The sequence below is a fragment of the Euphorbia lathyris genome, chromosome 7 (genome assembly GCF_963576675.1).
Source record: "Euphorbia lathyris chromosome 7, ddEupLath1.1, whole genome shotgun sequence".
Taxonomy (NCBI): Eukaryota; Viridiplantae; Streptophyta; class Magnoliopsida; order Malpighiales; family Euphorbiaceae; genus Euphorbia; species Euphorbia lathyris.
Genome location: NC_088916.1, coordinates 45,653,876 through 45,671,427, shown reverse-complemented (window position 1 = coordinate 45,671,427; position 17,552 = coordinate 45,653,876). Strand labels below are relative to the sequence as shown.

The 17,552-nt window shown below is 35.3% G+C and overlaps 1 protein-coding gene and 1 non-coding gene across 2 annotated transcripts; both read right to left on the bottom strand.

The window, feature by feature from the left end:
• Positions 1-1,194: 1,194 nt before the first annotated feature.
• On the bottom strand, positions 1,195-4,619 carry LOC136200733 (uncharacterized). Its single transcript, XM_065991159.1, has 3 exons — positions 4,112-4,619; positions 1,794-1,855; positions 1,195-1,680 (listed from the first exon to the last, which is right to left on the bottom strand). The coding sequence occupies exons 1-3, from the start codon at positions 4,185-4,187 to the stop codon at positions 1,450-1,452; spliced, it is 369 nt and encodes a 122-aa protein (XP_065847231.1). The 5' UTR covers positions 4,188-4,619; the 3' UTR covers positions 1,195-1,449.
• A 10,795-nt stretch (positions 4,620-15,414) lies between these two features.
• LOC136201694 (small nucleolar RNA R71) lies at positions 15,415-15,521 on the bottom strand. Its single transcript, XR_010674037.1, has one exon. It is a non-coding gene; the product is annotated as a small nucleolar RNA R71 (small nucleolar RNA).
• Positions 15,522-17,552: the final 2,031 nt, after the last annotated feature.

The window sequence follows — 17,552 nt, the reverse complement described above, 5'->3', positions numbered from 1 at the left end:
AATGCTCATATCTTTTGTCAATATTAACCCTTTGACCCTTTTGTCTATTCTTGTAGATTTTTAACCGAACATATTTTAGCTTTCAGTACAACCATAGTACAATACAAAATGGTTATGTTACTTTGTTATTCTCCATCTATCTATTTATGTCAAATATAACAGTTAAAAGTCTAAAAAAAATAAACAGAATGACCAAATGTTAACATTAACAAAGGATATAGACCTTATAATGTGTGTTTCAAAATATAATGACTAAACAGTGTCGTATGTAAAAAGTAGAGGACTAATAAATTATCTACCCAAATAAAAATATATTGTATTTTGTACGAGTTGGACAAAAAAATTCAAATATTTCACCAAATTTAAAAATATCAATCTCTAATTTTATTATTAATTCACAAAAAAACTGATTTTTTTTAGATTCAATAGTTATACAATTGGTACAGACAGTTGCGTTCACATGGACCCTAATGACCATATAAATTTGATCATTGCACCATTTTAAACGTTATAAGTAAAATTATCCCTGGTTGTAAACAGGGCATTTTGCACCTTAAAAAAGTGGAGTTTGAATTTAATGAGATGGTAATGTAGATGGAGTAGTTAATAGTTAATATAGCTCATCACATAAACCTTAGCCATTGATGTGAGAGACTCTGATGGATATTATTATTTGTAAACAAATCCCTCGCATATCAACCTTATTACATATTTTGAAGTGGATTCCTCTATTAAACATATTTAAGGTGGGCTTCTATTTGGGTTATTATCCAACAGATAAACACACTTAAAAGTGTGTTTGTTTTTTAATTTTGAAATAGTAACTGGAATCCAAATTAGAATCAATATTCCATAACTCAACCTTCCACATGAAAGATCCTTTTTAGAAGAAATTACTGGATAACTAAGATTTTCCACAAAAGAAAATGAATTTTTTTTTTAATAGATTGAGCATTAAAAAGTTAATTATTTCATGTATTGAGCATCTTTGTAGAAAAATATAAGCAAAAAGCATTGTGATCATTTAATTTTTTGATGGATTGAACCTGTCATCTTTCTCTATATCAAATCACACATAAAAACCTCTTTTGAACCCTTAAAATGCAAATTTGAAGGCAGATGAAATTAATAACATTATGTTAATCAAATTTTATGTTCAAAACTGTCTTTTTTGGTTCTCAATGTTTAGTGTAATTAAAAAAAAAACCAAGTGGTTTAATGTATTGAAATGAAATACACTCAATCCACCAAAATAGGGGTTACAAAAGGATTCACCTAAAGAATTCAACATACATCAATATCAATTAGCAAAGCATTCAAATTACCATAATAAACAGGATGGGATACACAACTAATTAGCTGGATTATGCAGACCACATAATAAACAGACTAGGATAACAACTCCATCTTACTAGGAAACATCCACTAATACCTGTAACACTGAGCTAGCTAGGGAATTTCAGCAACTTTCTTTGGATGTGGAGGACTAGGAGGCGACGAAGGAGGACTAAGAGGCGATGGCGGAGGACTAGGAGGCGACCGCTTAGGAATATATGGGTTCAGAGGAGTGCCATGTTCGATCGGTCCAGGTTTTATGGATGCCTTTGAACTCGGAACTGGATCAATGGGATTGTAATCTTCTAAATTCATATGGTCAATGCTAGGATTATAGCTCTTCTCCTGCAGTTTTAGAAAATGACCAACTCCATTATACATATACATTATATCACGGATTTTGCACTCACATTTTACACTTCTGGGTCTAATTCCTTTGTATAATTATGGAGATGTACCTTAAGCTTCCTGCTTATAGCAGTCATTTTCGTTCCATCCATTCCGTTATTGAAGACGACATCTGTAATAAAATGACATCAGTTCACTCATTGAAAGACAAGTATCATTTTTTCTTTCATCTCTATTCTAATATATGAACAAGTTTTTGAATTGTTTTGCCAATTCTTCTGTTGTAAATGGATTATGAGAGATTGTGCATTGTGTTTAAAGACAGTTTAGGAAGCAGATTCAAATTAATTAGGTAAAGTTTGTAGCTTCTATAGAGAAAACTAAATGTAAAATGAGTATATGGACAATACAAAACAGCCAAAATATCCTGTGAGGATGGAGTAGCAGCACTTAAAGCCAACAAAGAAATGATGGTTTAGAAGAGGACATAAAACAGCATAGGACAAGCTGATAAAATGAATTCAGAACAGTAGCTTTCAGAAAGTATGACCCATCAGAACAAAAATTATTGCTGGATTCTGAAGTTTGTGACAGAGTTTTAATACTTTTGCAATATAAAAATATAGCATGAGTGTGTTCACTCTTTTGCTGGTAACTTTGTCCACTGAATATATAAATAGGATCTATGCAGGTTGCCAAATGAATCCTAATGTCAGAAGCATCAAATATTTCCACAAAATCACACGCTGAACTACTAGCAAAGCAGGGTCTTGAAAGAAGAGAAATGATTTGGCTTTTCAACAGTTTATCCTAGTGCTTTAAAAGCCTCAAGTCTGCAACATTTTGCTAAACCCAAGACCCCTAATATTACTCAATTGCTTATTCTCTGTGTATTAAGTTAGCACTCTCTTGATTCTCAAAGAGAAAGTGACACTAAATAGATAATCAGGCTTGGGAAAAAAAAGGCAATAGAGCAATCAAAGGCATGAAATTTTGACACAAAACTCTTATCTGCTTAATATGCAATTCAGAAAGTATCACATCTGCCATTTTAGTCCTCTTAAATCTCTGTGACACTATCTTGTAGCTATAACTTCTAAGTCACATTTGGTCTTAATTGTGTCATATCTGCATTTTAGTCCTCTTATATCTAGGTCTCCCTTCTTTAACTATACGTTTTTTTTAATGTGTTTTGATAGGTTTCTGATTTGAACTAACCAAACCAAATGCCATATTGCATCTATGCTTCTTATTTAGATCAAGTGATAAAGATTAATCTTATTTAAATTAGATTAGTGGTTGACATTAGTCAAACATTTGTTTTACACAAAACTGAAAAAAAACCTAGTGAAAACACAGAGGCGCGCCTTGAAGCAGGCTCCGAGGCCCAGGCGAGACGCGCAAGGCGAGAGCCTTTTAGACAAGGCCTCACTTTCTGCAATCAAGGCTCACTACATTGAGCCTTGAATGAGGGGTGCCTTTAACCACTATGGTTGATTCTATCATAATAAACCCCTATTTGCATAAAGCATTGCAAAGATTTATGATTAGCCTAAATCTTATATTTATGATAACCTCCAATTGATGGACATCTTCCCAGCACAACACAGAAAATGCTCCTTCTTCCATTCTTGCAAGCTCAATTAAGAGATGCTTACTCAAAAATTTTGATAATTCATTTTATCATAAGAGAACTTCAGCCACAGACCAGTTTAAACTTGATTGGGTATTCGACCAATAGTTGATGATATTATGCAAAAGTGAACAAAGCAATTAGTAACATTATTTACTAAGGGATGTATCAGAACATATATATACCAAATATTTTACATTTTTCAAAGCAATCGTCAACAGAGCTAGAAGCCCAATTGATTTTGTTTTCCTTCAAAAAGTATTGGTCTTTTTTCAGGTCAACCTAGCCTTGTACCACAAAGCTCTATCTGATTAACATGTAATTCAGATCTTCCTGAAATGAAGATTAAATTTTGAGCCAACAGAACATTGTATAGATTTGGGGTTGAATAAAAACCAACCCCAAACTAATGCTGCAAAGTTTAGAAATTTCAGTCACTCATCTACATTATATCTTTCAAATATTTGTTATGAGCAGAAACCACAAAGCAAAAGTCATTGGGGGGAGACAAGATAGAAAAGAACAAAAGAGCCTTAAGTGAAATGAAGAAGATAATTCTAAAATACACTGTTCATTAGTAGTGTACATCATCCATTTTCCTAAATCCAAATGAGTCCGTCAGCAAATTCAGAAATATATATTGAAGCAAGTAGCATAAGATTCTCTGAATGATATTATAAAAAATGTTATACCTGAGGTGAGCTGACATAAGAAAGGAACAAAGCCCTATGTCCTTTTATGGTAACATAAACAGAAGGCACAAGTGAGAAAAACAGTTGGGTGTAAGGTATTTACCAGAAATGGACAAGCTGGAAGAGTAGCAGAGAAGGACAAAGTAGAAAATCGAGAGCACAGAAACAGAAACCTTCATAATGTGATAACAAAACACACCTAATTTTGTCCCCTGGGGATGCCAAGATTAACCCATTAGATTCTCAATTTAACAAGGGAAAAAAAGGAATGGCCTTTCGTCAGGCAAGATAGAGAGAAGAAGAAAATAAGTTAAGGGACCATAATGCATGTATTGAAGAGGGGTAAGTGAATAATAAAAGAAAGCATGTGGGATATCATTGTCTTGCAGTGCATAGTGTGGAAGAGAAGAGAAAAGAAAAGAAGCAGAAACAATGAAGCCATTAATGCTAATATCTGCTGGAATTCGAGCCACTCGGCACGTTTACACCTTTACTGTTCCCTACTCTGATCACTGTTGTTTAGCCCAAAACGCCGCCAATGTCTTTATTATTATATAAAATAATAACAAATCTCCAGCATGTTGGGGGTGTAGCTAGAGCGCTCGTTTTGCATGCGAGAGGTACAGGGTTCGATTCCCTGCACCTCCAAAATTCACTATTTTTTGGTTTCTTTCTTGAACCCTTTTTATTCCGGGGTTCGACTCCCCACACCACACCTTTTTTTGTTTGTTTCTGAACACTTTTTATTCCGGTATGAAGGATAATGGGTTTAATTTGAAGTATTCATTAGGGAACGAAAACGCCGTCATTTTCGTCACCTAAATAATTTTTGTCCCCATTTATTTCTTTAAGCTTTCTTCTTCCTCCATTTTATTTATATTTTTGCTCTTCTTCTTTTTTTCATTATTTAAAATTCATTTCTTTAATTAGTTTTTTATCCATTAAATATCTCTCATAATATTTTTGTTTTGTTCCTCCGGTATCCATACTTTAAATTTTAGTTTTTAATTTCATTTTTGTATTTTCTTCTTGGTTTAAATTTATATTTGTTGTTGAAGTTTTTTTCTGCCTAACAGTTCATCTTATCCGTAGATTTATAAATCTGTATGGTTACAAATAGGAAAAGTTGATTCATATCCGAAAGAAGTTAAATGATAAATAATGGATTGCAGCGCTTTTTCTACAGATTCAGATATGATTTATATATTTGTTGTCTTATTTGTACCTCTTGCTCCTGTTGTTTTAGGGTTAAGGTGTAAAAATACCCCTAACGTTTTGGGCCAGGAGCAATTTTACCCATAATGTCTAAAATGGTGCAATTTTACCCCTAACATTTGTAGCCAAGAGCAATTTTATCCCTAACGTTGATAATTTAGATCAATTTCAGATGCTATTATAAAACACAGATATTTTTGTTCCTTATTTTGCACCAATTGCATATCAATTCGTTCTAAAAAAAAGGATTTCATGTTTTTTGTAATTTAATAATAGAATTGGAGATTGATTTTTATAAATTCGGTGAATTTTTTGAATTTTTTGTCTAATTTGTACAAAAGACATATATTTTTTTATTTTTTTCACATCCCAACATATGTTTGTGATTTGTTACTGATAAAATGACGCATGTGTGAAATGTAGATGACAATATTCATGACTGAGCAGACAATTTGATGAATTATTTATCAAATTGACCCAAATTATCAATGTTAGGGGTAAAATTACTCTTGACTACAAACGTTAGGGATAAACTTGCACCATTTTAAACGTTAAGAGTAAAATTGCTTCTAACCCAAAACGTTATGGGTATTTTTACACCTTAACTTTTGTTTTTATTGCTCTCTTATAGTTATCTTCTTTTTTTATAGTATGTGTGCGAGATTTTATTGCTCATAATTTTCTTATTGTATTTATATTCTTTCTTTTAAGGAGAAAAATTTTAAGTACTATAAAATTGGTCAGATATATTATTTTTGGAGTATTGTAAATTTTTTAAATGGTGTATGAAATTTTATAAATTTTTTTTTTTTTTTTTGTTAAATCTATACAATTTCAAAAGTATTTATTTAAATCGATGAGCCCCAGCGATGAAAATTCTCTTTTTTCATTTTTTTTTTAAATTCTATCTAAAATTAAAATTGAGCAAAAATTCAATGATTCGGTGGTGCTAATATAATAATGGCAAGGATGGGTATGGTCAGAACTCAGAAGATATATATTACTACACTTCAATTATATGTAGTTTTTATAAAATTAAAGGCGCAACCAGAAAATGGAAAATAAATAAGCATACAGATAAGATTATTATTAACTCCTCTATCAATTATTCCTGGCATGGGCATACGGTTCAAAGAAAGCATGGAAATAAACCAGATGTTAGGACAAAGACCCTTCATTTCTGCCAATAATAACACTGTCTTAAGCTACCAAAATAAACTTAAAGTTTTCAGAGAATGATCAATTTAAGCTATACGTAGAATAGAAAATAACATTAATGTAGGCTTAACATTTATAAAAGTGTACCAATTTAGATATCAATAACAGACCTGACACTTTATTTATATTACTCTGTTAAGTTCTATCAACAATATGTGGAAAGAGAAATCAGAACTTATCGGAGTAATATAAATGATATGTTACGTTTCATTATCGAGACCTAAATTGGTACTCTTTTCTAAACGTTAAGCCTACATTGACTTTATTTCGTAAGTAGAACCTAAATTGCTACTTCCCAAAAAGCGGGCCTATTTTAATAGGTTATCCTCACCCATTATTTCGAAAATATTATATTAGTCACTTTTGTTGTTTTCACTGTAATTAAGGAGTAATTAATTTGTCTTGAATTTAGAAAAAACCTAGAATTGTTTTGAAAACTCAAAATTATTTGGTGCATAAACTTAAATGTGATTGTCACTAAACAATGAATTCAATTCAATACATTTTCTAAATTCCAAGACACTTTTACAATTCTAAGTTTAAAAAAACATTGAAAATCTAAAAACAATAAATGAAATTTAGATTTTACTTATTACTTAATATTTCATTAATTAAGAAGATTACAAGTACAACATGAAAACAGTAAGAAATAAAATCTTGCATACATATATGCTAAGCCTAATATAGGATCCACTAGGGCAAGAAAAATACTAAAACAAACAAAAAAAAAATCATTAAATGTATGACTAACATAAACAATAGTTGAAACATATCTTAATCGTAACTCCAAATTCACAGTAGAGCAACTGTAGTCCAATCTTTATTATCTGAACCATCCTGAACCTTTGGATTGCAGTCATTTCTTTTGCAACCACGTAACTCCAGTGATCTACAAATAAGATCTACCGTTTATGCTATTGCTAAACCAGAAATGGTTATAAAAACAAAATTATAAACAACAGAGGCAATTCAAACGGATTAAGAGATTCGATAAAATATATTAGATCCAACTAAAATAAACGAACAAACAAAAAAACAAAACTAGAAAAACAGAAACGATGGGAGGAGAAAGAAAGAAGACTAGCTTTCTTTTTTTCTCCTCCACTAGATAGCAACAACAAGGAGAAGATTCTAGTAAAATTGCTTTATGAAGTGGATTTAGAGAAGAAGAGAAGAGGCAAAAGTAACCTAGCCTTAAAGTTCCTCCACATAACTGATGAAAATTAGATTTTATTTAAAAGTAACCATATTATAGAATGGAGCGCATAATTTAGTTTTGGATATATATATATAATTATAAGTAAATATTGTCAATCTGTTTCAATACAAACAAAATCCTTTTATAATTCGGTTTTATCAATTACTTAATTTGATTACGTACCAAATTATTACATGTATCATAGTGACTCTCAATTCAACCTAACAAGATTGAAAAAAATAATAGAATTGTATTTATTTTTTTCACGAGCAAAAAGAGAATATTTGTTTGGTTACATCGGCTATATTTGTAGAAAGTCCAGTTACTAAATACCTTTGCTAACTTTATGAAAATCAAGTATCGTAATTTCGTAGATGTGTTCAAATTTTTTTGGTGAACCTCCTTGATAGCAACCTCTAAAATAGATTAGCTTTTTTATTTTGTGGAGATCGAGAGATTTCTTTCATTCCAAGACCTTCACACTCTATCATTTTGATTTTTTTGATTTTTTGAGACTGATTGGCTTTTTTATTCCAAGGCTACCATATCTCTTTCCTTACCTTATTAGCAAGTTCTTTCAACGATTTCTTACCTATTTTGCTTTTTCTTTATTTTGTTAGTTTGTTATGGCTCATAAAAAGGCACGATCTAAGAAGGGTGTTGTCACGAAGGAACTAAAGAAGCCTATCATCCTCACTCTTTGAAACTATGAGCAGCCCTCAGTTTTAGATGAACTTGCTGTAACAAAACTGGTGTCTCGTTACCCAGAGTTCGCTCATCTAGGGTTTTCAACCCCACTCGTGCTCAGGTAATAACTCATTCTCCTGAAGGATTTCTAGGTTTTTATGAAATCTTTTTGGAGAACGGGATTCGTCTCCCCTTCCATGTTGTTATTGTTAATGTTATGAATGAGCTGGAAATATGTTTAGCGCAGCTGTCTTCGAATGGTTGGCTAGACTTGCTAGGTCTGGTCAAGATATATGAGGATTTGGATTTTGATTAACCGGGCCCTTGCTTCGTCATTTTTGGACCCCTACGATTAGGAACATTGATGATTTTTTTTGTATTTCGAAGGCTCTCTTTGTTTCAGATAGGCCCTCCAGTAACAAGAATTTCAAACCTTCTTGGTGTTGGTCCCGTATAACGTGACAAGGTTAGTTCCAAGGGGGGGATATGAACTAATTAAAATTTTGTCCATTAAGGCTGACTTCTTTTCTTAAGAAAAGGTTTACACAGCGGTGCTAAGTAGTTTTAAGACACAAGCTTAGTCAACTGGTGACTAAGACTGTTTCTTTCTGTGAGTCAGGAGATAACACTTTGAGTCTATTCCTGAACTCAGCTTCTTAGTGCACTCAACTCAGCGTGAGTTCGTTACTTAGTCAGTTTTATAGCAAGCAATATATAAAGGAGGTTAAGGGTTAGAAATATGTTACTCAGTAGACATATCCTGGTTCGGCCTCTCCGCCTACGTCCAGTCCCCGGAACGCGTTCCGAGCTTTTCAAATTCTCTACTGAGCTCTTTAAAGGTAGAGCACGAAACCTTTTTCAATAGAAGCTGAGTATACAAGAGTACCTTCCTCTATACCTCTACTCACTCCTATAACTATCGCTGAGTACTATAACCGAGTACTCAGCTTCTCCTTTATATTCTTCTAGAAATGATAAAGTGTTTGTCCTAAACAACAATTGCTAAGACACTTTAGATGAATGAAATCACTCTAGACTTTTACACAATGATTGGAAATTGGTGTAAGATTTTGCTTTGCTTTTCTCACAGAACTTCAAGTATGAATTTGGTCAGCGTTTCGACTAATTGAAGATCTGCATCGAATGAAGCAATTGAGAGGCCTTTATATAGTGACACTTCAAGCACCGGTAATTTCGAATTTCAAAATAACCGTTGGAGGCTAACGGCTTCCTGTCATTGTCACTCAGGACGTGCTCAGTGTCGTTGGCTAATGAGATTCTTGCATCTTTTATCTACGGCAGTGCTCAGCAGCTTTTCGTCAGATAAACAGAATGTTTCGATATTTATGGCAAAGTCTTCCAGACAGCTTCCTACGCCTTCTGAACTTTACCCAAAGTAGAAATACTTTGTCTATAAGTTGGTTCTGTTCTGCCGCTGACCTGACTGCATTGTCGCTTAACTCAGCAGCTTCCTCTTGAAGCTTTTGTTAGAAGGCTTCTCGATCCTTCTTGATGTCGAGTCGTCGTTTCACTTGATACGACTGCGTTTTATCTTCTTGGGTCGTGAGGTCTTGATCTGTTGACTTGGGCTTGACTTACACTTATGGGCCTTTAGGCTTTTTATCTTAATGTCTTACAAATCAATAAACTCAACATTGAACAAACACATTAGTGTGAATAAATCAAAGCATTTAAATTTAATGTGTTAGAATATTTTTTATCATTTACTTAAATAATTTTGTCAAATCAAAATCATGTGGAAATGTGTTTCAACAAACTCCCCCATTTTGATGTTGGTAAAAATATTCAGTGAAGAACTTAGTGTTGAGCTCCCCCATGATAGTTGACCTTATTTTACTCAAGATACTCCCCTGTAAGGGTTGAGCTACTGACTTAGTTTTACTTTAAACATTTCAAGGTTTAATCAAGTAAGTCTAAGGTCAGTTTTCAGAAATAGGTCAGCACATGGAACATATTCTTTTTAACTCAGTTTATGCGGAAGATTTAGATATCAGAGAGCGCTGAGTATATCTTTGTTCAATGTGTTTTAGTTAAGAGGACATATAAAAAGAGGTCAACTTATAGATCAACACAGCAGACAATCATAAAGCAATGTAGACAATTAACACGATTGATTTAATGAAGATACGTTAACTATTCAGCACAAAACATAAGTAAGCATCACATAAATTTAGTCAGTTTTGAAAAAGGTAGATGCATGCATAGTTTTGTATTAAGGGTCAGCACAACAAAATACATAAGGGAAAGACTACAAGTTTAACAAAACTAAATCTAGTAATCCTAGTCAAGCTATTTTTTCTTGTAGTTAATTTGGACATCATGCTCTTTAGCTTTTCCCTTTCCCTTGGATTTCTGCTGACTTCCTGATGCTTCTCCTGATTGTTGAGTTCTTTGAGCTTGTTCTTTCTCCCCCGTTTTATCAGCATCGAGAGGAGGAGGAATGAAGGTGTCGTTGAGGGCAGCACTAGTTAATCGGACAGAGAATGCCTTAAGCCTGCGCGTGCTTTCATTTATGCCATAAAAAACAGGAACATCATCATCCAAGACAGAATGTGGAACCCTGATAGCCGAGGCACTGAGCATACTCTGGATGTATTCTTGAGACTTTCCAACCCAGGTTATGCTGTCAGTCAGCATGGCATAGGCTTGATGAAACATCTTTAGCAAAGCCGAGTCGTAATACTGACGTTGAACATTTAAGTGGCGCACATGGTTGAAAGTGACTTGAGAGTACCTCAGAATTTCATTCGTCTTGAGTTGGTCAGTTTCCATCTCTTCCTTACTCAAGTTGAGTAGACGGACAACCTCACTAATTTGCTCAATGGAGCATTGGGAGGAGGAAGAGAGTTGCTCGTTGGTTCTGGCTTGCTCAGTGTGAAGCTGGTTGAAGAGTTGATGAACTTCAGAAGAAGTTGCATGCATTGTGTTCGCAGCTGACAGATTATGAAGTTGACCCTGAAGAGAGTTCATGTGATTGACCATTGTCAGCTGGAGTTCGGCCAACTTTGTTATTGATTCCTGTCTGGGCTGTTGAGACTGAAGTGAAGTCATGACACTCAAAAGATCCTTAAGACCTTTGATTTCTGTGAGAAGCTGAGTGACAGACGAAAGTTGAGTTGGCTCAACAGGAACTGACCCAGCGGCATCGGCATTGGTTTGATGGAGGTCCAGGAGTAGAGCTTGAGCTGAGTCAATGATTCTTTGACCAGACTCAAAGGCATTCAGATAAGAGTAGGATCCATCATTATTTGGCTCAATTGCCGGAGTACGAGTAGAACTGGATGGTGGAGGTGTTTGGTTCTGCTCAATATTAGAAGTGCCAGCATGATTAGTGGCTGGTCTTGAGTTGATATTGCCAGCAGGAGCTGACTGGTTGATATTCTGCACTTGTGTTTGTGGAAGAGGATGATCGGCAGAATCATCTACTTGCTCAGAGTCAGCCTGAAGCTGACTGGTTTGAGGAGGTTGAGGTGTTTCAGCACTGACCTGAGCAGGTATTTCCTTAGCTGGCTCAACATGTTGAGGAGCAAGAACTTCGAGCACTTGCTCGGTATCACCTTGGCTTAGAGGAGCAGTTGAGTCAGCATGTTCCTTAGGCTAAGAAACAGAGGCTTGCTTTTCCTGTTGCTCTGGTGGAGACTCAGTGGGATTTGAGAAGAACTTAAACTGCATATCTGAAAGGTCATTGATCGGATCCCGCAAGGGTGAGTCACCCATAAGGTCAATGACAGGGGATTTATGTGCCTTCTTCTTAAGTCTCCTTAATCTCTTAGTCTTTTGAGGAGAGGGGTCAGCAGGAATGGACTCAATTGAGTCAGTAGGTGAAGTTCCCCCTTGATCAGTGTGATCCTTTGCTGTTGGCTCAGCTTCTTCTTTAACCTACTCAGTGTAGGTTGTTTCATATTGGTCAACATCTGATGGCTCATGTTGTTCAACATTTGCTGTCTCCTCAGCATCAAACTGACCATCCAATTCTTCTTGATCTTGGTCAGTGGGATTTTTCTCAAGAACAATGCCCTGACTTCGCACATAATGAGAGTCTTCAGAAATGATGACTCCAAGTGGGGCTACGTTGATAGGACTTAACCCAGAAGAGATTTTCTTCTTCTTCCTAAGTGGTTGCTCATCAGTCGTGTACTCTTTTTCTTCTTCTTCCTCAGGCTCAGCTTGCCTTTTGAGGTTTTCTGCTGACATAGGCTCAGCCTGTCCTTGTGCCACTTGAGGCTTTGTTCCTCTGGATATAAACCGAACCTTCTTCGATGGAGAAACAACATCTTTGGAAGAGCTTTGAACAGATTTCCTCTTTCTGTCCTGCTTGTCAGCTTGATCTTCCCTTACTTTCTTTCCCTTTCTGGTCAGCATCCCCTCTGTTTCCTGAACAGCGGCCCCTTTTCCTTTCTTGGGCACAATTGGTTGATCATAGACCAAACCAAACAATGCAGCTGCAGTGATTTCTGTACCCCAGGTGTGGATTTCCTCAATCAAACTCACCTGGTGATCTTTGAGGATCCTGGTGATTAGGGAGCCTAATCTAAGAGTTCCAGTACTGCGTTGAAAGGTACCTATGAGGAAGACTGGCATGTTGAGCGGCTGGTAGGTCAGCATATGCCAAATGAAGCATTGCTCGAAGTTCGACGCTGAGGTAGTAGCCTTGATCTTGGGGAAGAAAAAGTTTGTCAGGATATAATGGGCCATCTTTTGATTCTGACCCATGGAAGTGCTGGATATCTCTCCTATGTGACCGGCTGGCTTACAGAACTCAACGGTGTAGTTAGTTTTATCTTGGTCACCTGATTTTCTGAGTTGAGCTCCTTCGTTTTTCAGCTTGAGCAGTGAGGCAAGGTAAGCAGGGTTGATGAAGATATCCTTCCCTTGAACCTTGGTGACCATGTGTTAAGCCCAAAATATACCTAAAATATCATCGATAATTACATCAATATTGCTACGAATTTGTGCTATTTATAACTGTTTAGAAAGCTTTTACTCTCGAATATGTTTCTTTCTTGTAAGGTACACAAATATTTGGTAAAATCCAAATAGGAACGAAAAGAGCTCAAAAACAGAAGAAAAACCCTACAAAAGGAATCGAAGACGACAGAAATTAATAACGCCAAATCGAGGACGCGAACGAAAGCAGAAGAACTGAAAAACGTTCCGTGCCGCGACCGCGGCCCCCATATTCACGGTCGCGACACGCGTTCCTCAGTTTCCCCTTCATTCTGTTTTAAGTCCAATTGATGCTCCCCATTCTCGATAGAGAATTTAATATTCTCGGTACGAGCAGGAGTTTTTAGAGGTCTAGTTGCACACTTTCGTTTTCGACGAAACACGATCGTTCGGGTGGATAAAGACGTCCTTTCGCAACGGATACGATCCTTCACAACGAACACGACACTTCAATCAAGGCTCTTCAACATCTATAAATAAAGAGATGATGGAGAGTTGAAGATATGTAGAAAAAAAGAGATTAGTATAGAATTTATACAGAAATTCCGAGTCAAGTGATTCAGAGTTTAGAGTTTGATTCTGTAAAAAGCAATATGCTGGTCACACATTGTTTATTCAATAATAACAAGTTTAGTAGCGTTTAGACATTGTTCCAGTTTAGTTTTCATTTTGGTAGTAGACCGACCCAGTCTCTATTACGAAGATTCAACGAGAAGATTGAGTAGAGGATCCGCCCCGGAGCCTGACAAACTCTAACAAAACCCAAGGAAAGGATTGACAACCCGTTCACTTGCAAGCCGTCGAATGTTTCCATGCTCTATGTTCTCTGTAAACTTGTGTCAATTTATATTTCATCTAATAAAGTCTGTTCTATTCGATAGATTTTTATGCAGCACTTATGGTAACCAATCCACTAAAGTGACTGCTGGTGTTTTCATTAAAACGTATTTAATTCAAAATCTTTACAAGGAAAATTTGTTGAACACTTAGGCAAATTATTATCTCGAAAGAGTTTTAATTTGATTAAGGGCAATTATCCCGGATAGGGTTTTGTCATGTTCAAAGCCAATTAATTAGAGGTTCCGTCATTTATTTCATCTTTATAATTCGTACAAAGTTTAAAGTTGTTTTCTTTGCTTAATGCAAACAAATACATCTGTTTACTTTTCTGAAAAGTACTAAACGTTCCTATTTTGCAAATTCATTCTTAAATCAGAGTATTTTCTAACGTCTTCATACTCTAGTCTAATTCTCATTCTAGCAATTTCAAAACCAAAACCGATTAAACGAGTTTCCATATTATAAACCTAAAAGTAAATTTAACCGATTCTAATAAGTTTTGTTCGAAAAACGTTCCCTGTGGGATCGATATCTTTTATTACTACAAGCGTATACCGTGCACTTGCGGAAATCGCTCAACAAGTTTTTGGCGCCGTTGCCGGGGAACGCCAAAATTTTTGACAAAATTTTAAATTTTTCGGCGTTTTATTACGAATCTAGGTTTATTCATACTTATTCAAACTTTTATATTTTATTTATTTTCAATTACTAACATATTTATTTTTCAAATTCTATTTTGTAGGTAGTTTCGGTTCGTGCGAAATTTCAAGTTCATGCGCAGTTCTCGAAGTTCAGGCACGTCACCAGATCCTATTGACCCAGAAATTGAAAGAACTCTTAAAAAGAACAAGAAAGAAAAGAAAAACAAAAACAAAACTCCAATAAAAACTAGAATTACCGAGCCTGAAGTTATGGCCACACTTATGGATTACGCTAGGCCAGGAGTGGCCGGTGTAACAAACAGTATAGTTAGGCCCCAAATTAATGCAAACCAATTTGAAATTAATCCAGCGTTGCTTAATATGTTGCAAAATAACGTAACATTTTACGGGTTACCTAACGAAAATCCTAATACCCATTTGACAAATTTCTTAGAAATTTGTGACACTTTTAAAATTACTGATGTAACTGCAGAAGCAATCAAACTTCGCCTTTTTCCTTTTACTTTGAAGGATCGAGCCAAAGAATGGTTAACTTCTATGCCAGCCGCATCATTTGCCACTTGGGAACAATTAGCCCAAGCGTTTTTATCAAAAAAATTTCCTTTAGCAAAAACCGCAAGAGTCATTAAAGAGTTAACATCTTTTTCTCAAAATGATAATGAAACTCTTTATGAGGCTTGGGAACATTTTAAAGAACTTCAACGTTTATGCCCACACCACCAGTTGCCCGCTGAACTTTTAATGCAAACATTTTATAATGGACTAAATCCTACAACTAGAAGTTCACTGGACGCTATGTCTGGAGGGTTATTTATGAAGAAAACATCTGCCCAAGCAAGGGAACTTTTGGAGGAAATGGCAATCAACAGCAGTATGTGTCCCGCGGAACGTGGACACGTACCATTAGCGAAACCATCATCCTCAACAACATCATCAGTTAAAGGTATAGTGAATCTTGATCCAGTAGCGATGTTGCAAGCCCAATTTTCTACCTTATCGCACAAAATTGATAGGTTTATGGCACCGTGTGATCCTAATGGTAACTCAATCTAAACGGATGTGGATTACGAAGGTATGAGTGAAATTGAACAGGTAAATTTTGTCCAAGGGTAAAACCAAAATAATAACCCTTATTCCAATACATATAATCCTGGATGGAGAAATCATCCTAACTTTAACTAGAGAGATAATAATAATAATGCTAATGCTAATCAAAATCGTACTGCTAATTATCAAAATCAATCAAGAGATACGATTAGCACTTTATCTTCTAAAATCGACAAATTTATTGATGCTATGAGCGGAAAAATAAGTAATCACGACGATGGTTTTAAACGGATCGAGAATAAATTCGATCAGCTTATTAAAAACCAATCATCTAGCATCCATAATTTGGAGATTCAAATTGGACAACTCGCTAAATCAATTCTATCCCGCAAAAAGGGAAGTCTTCCAAGCCATACGGAAGAAAATCCGAAAGAGCATGTTAAGGCTATCACTCTTCGTTCAGGGAAAAATTACTTAGGCCCGGAAATGCCCGGAAATTCGACCTTACCAGGTACTGATTTACCGACGCCCAAAGAAGATACATTAAAACAAAAAGATGCACCAATTGACTCTAGTACAAAAACTTTTGTACCCAAACCACCTTTTCCACACAAAGTCCGCAATAAGGACTATGACAAATAACTTTTAACATTTTTAGACAAACTTAAAAATTTACATATTAATTTGACGTTTATGGATGCGATTACGCAAATTCCCAATTATGGTAAATTCCTCAAAGATTTAATTTCAAAGAAAATCAGTTGGGAAGGAATTTCATCCATTTCACTAACTGAAGATTGTAGTTCGATTGTGTCAAGCAATTTGGCCACTAAACTCAAGGATCCCGGATGTTTTACCATTCTGTGTAAATTGGGAGATATTGAATTTCCCAGTTGTCTCTGTGATTTAGGAGCAAGCATTAACTTAATGCCATTATCTATTTTTAATAAGTTAGGCTTAGAAGAAGACATCAAACGTACCAATATGGTTTTGCAATTAGCGGATCAAACCACTAAAAGACCATACGGTATAATTGAGGATGTTTTAGTTAAAGTTGACAAATTTATTTTTCCTACCGATTTCGTTATTTTAGATTTTGCTTATGACGTAAATTGTCCGCTAATCTTTGGTAGACCATTCATGAACACGGGACGTGCTCTAGTTGATGTGTCGGAAGGGAAAGTAGTTTTAAGAATAGGCGATGATAAGATTGAGTTTGATATGAATCAAGCAATGAAATATCCTATGGAGGATTTCGCTTGTATGAAACTTGATTTAATTGAAGAATGTGTAAATGACATTGTTCAAAAAGAAGAAATAATAGAACCTATAATGAGTGAGGAACTAGAAGATAAGGACCCAGAACCTTTGATTCGAGAAGATGGACCAGTTCCGCCTTCAATTATAGTTCCACCTAAATTAGAACTTAAAGAATTACCAAGTCATTTGAGGTACGCTTTCTTAGGGGAAGGCGATTCTCTACCTATAATTATCTCTAACAAATTAACACAAGTTCAAGAAGAAAAATTGAAAGAAGTTGTTAGAAATAGGATAGGAAGTATGGGTTGGCAAATTTCAGACTTAAAAGGTATCAATCCGAGCATCGTAATGCACAGAATTCACTTAGAAGAAGATAAGCCACCTAAAGCGGATAGGCAAAGACGCCTAAATCCGAATATGAAGGAAGTAGTAAAAAATGAGATTACTAA

Bases quoted from the DNA above. Each gene is read 5' to 3' on its own strand.
- LOC136200733 (XM_065991159.1), bottom strand. From the start codon at position 4,187: ATGAAGGTTTCTGTTTCTGTGCTCTCGATTTTCTACTTTGTCCTTCTC. The intron at 1,856-4,111 runs GTAAATACCTTA...ATTTTATTACAG, and splicing joins TTCCAGCTTGTCCATTTCTG to ATGTCGTCTTCAATAACGGA. The intron at 1,681-1,793 runs GTACATCTCCAT...CTAAAACTGCAG, and splicing joins CTATAAGCAGGAAGCTTAAG to GAGAAGAGCTATAATCCTAG.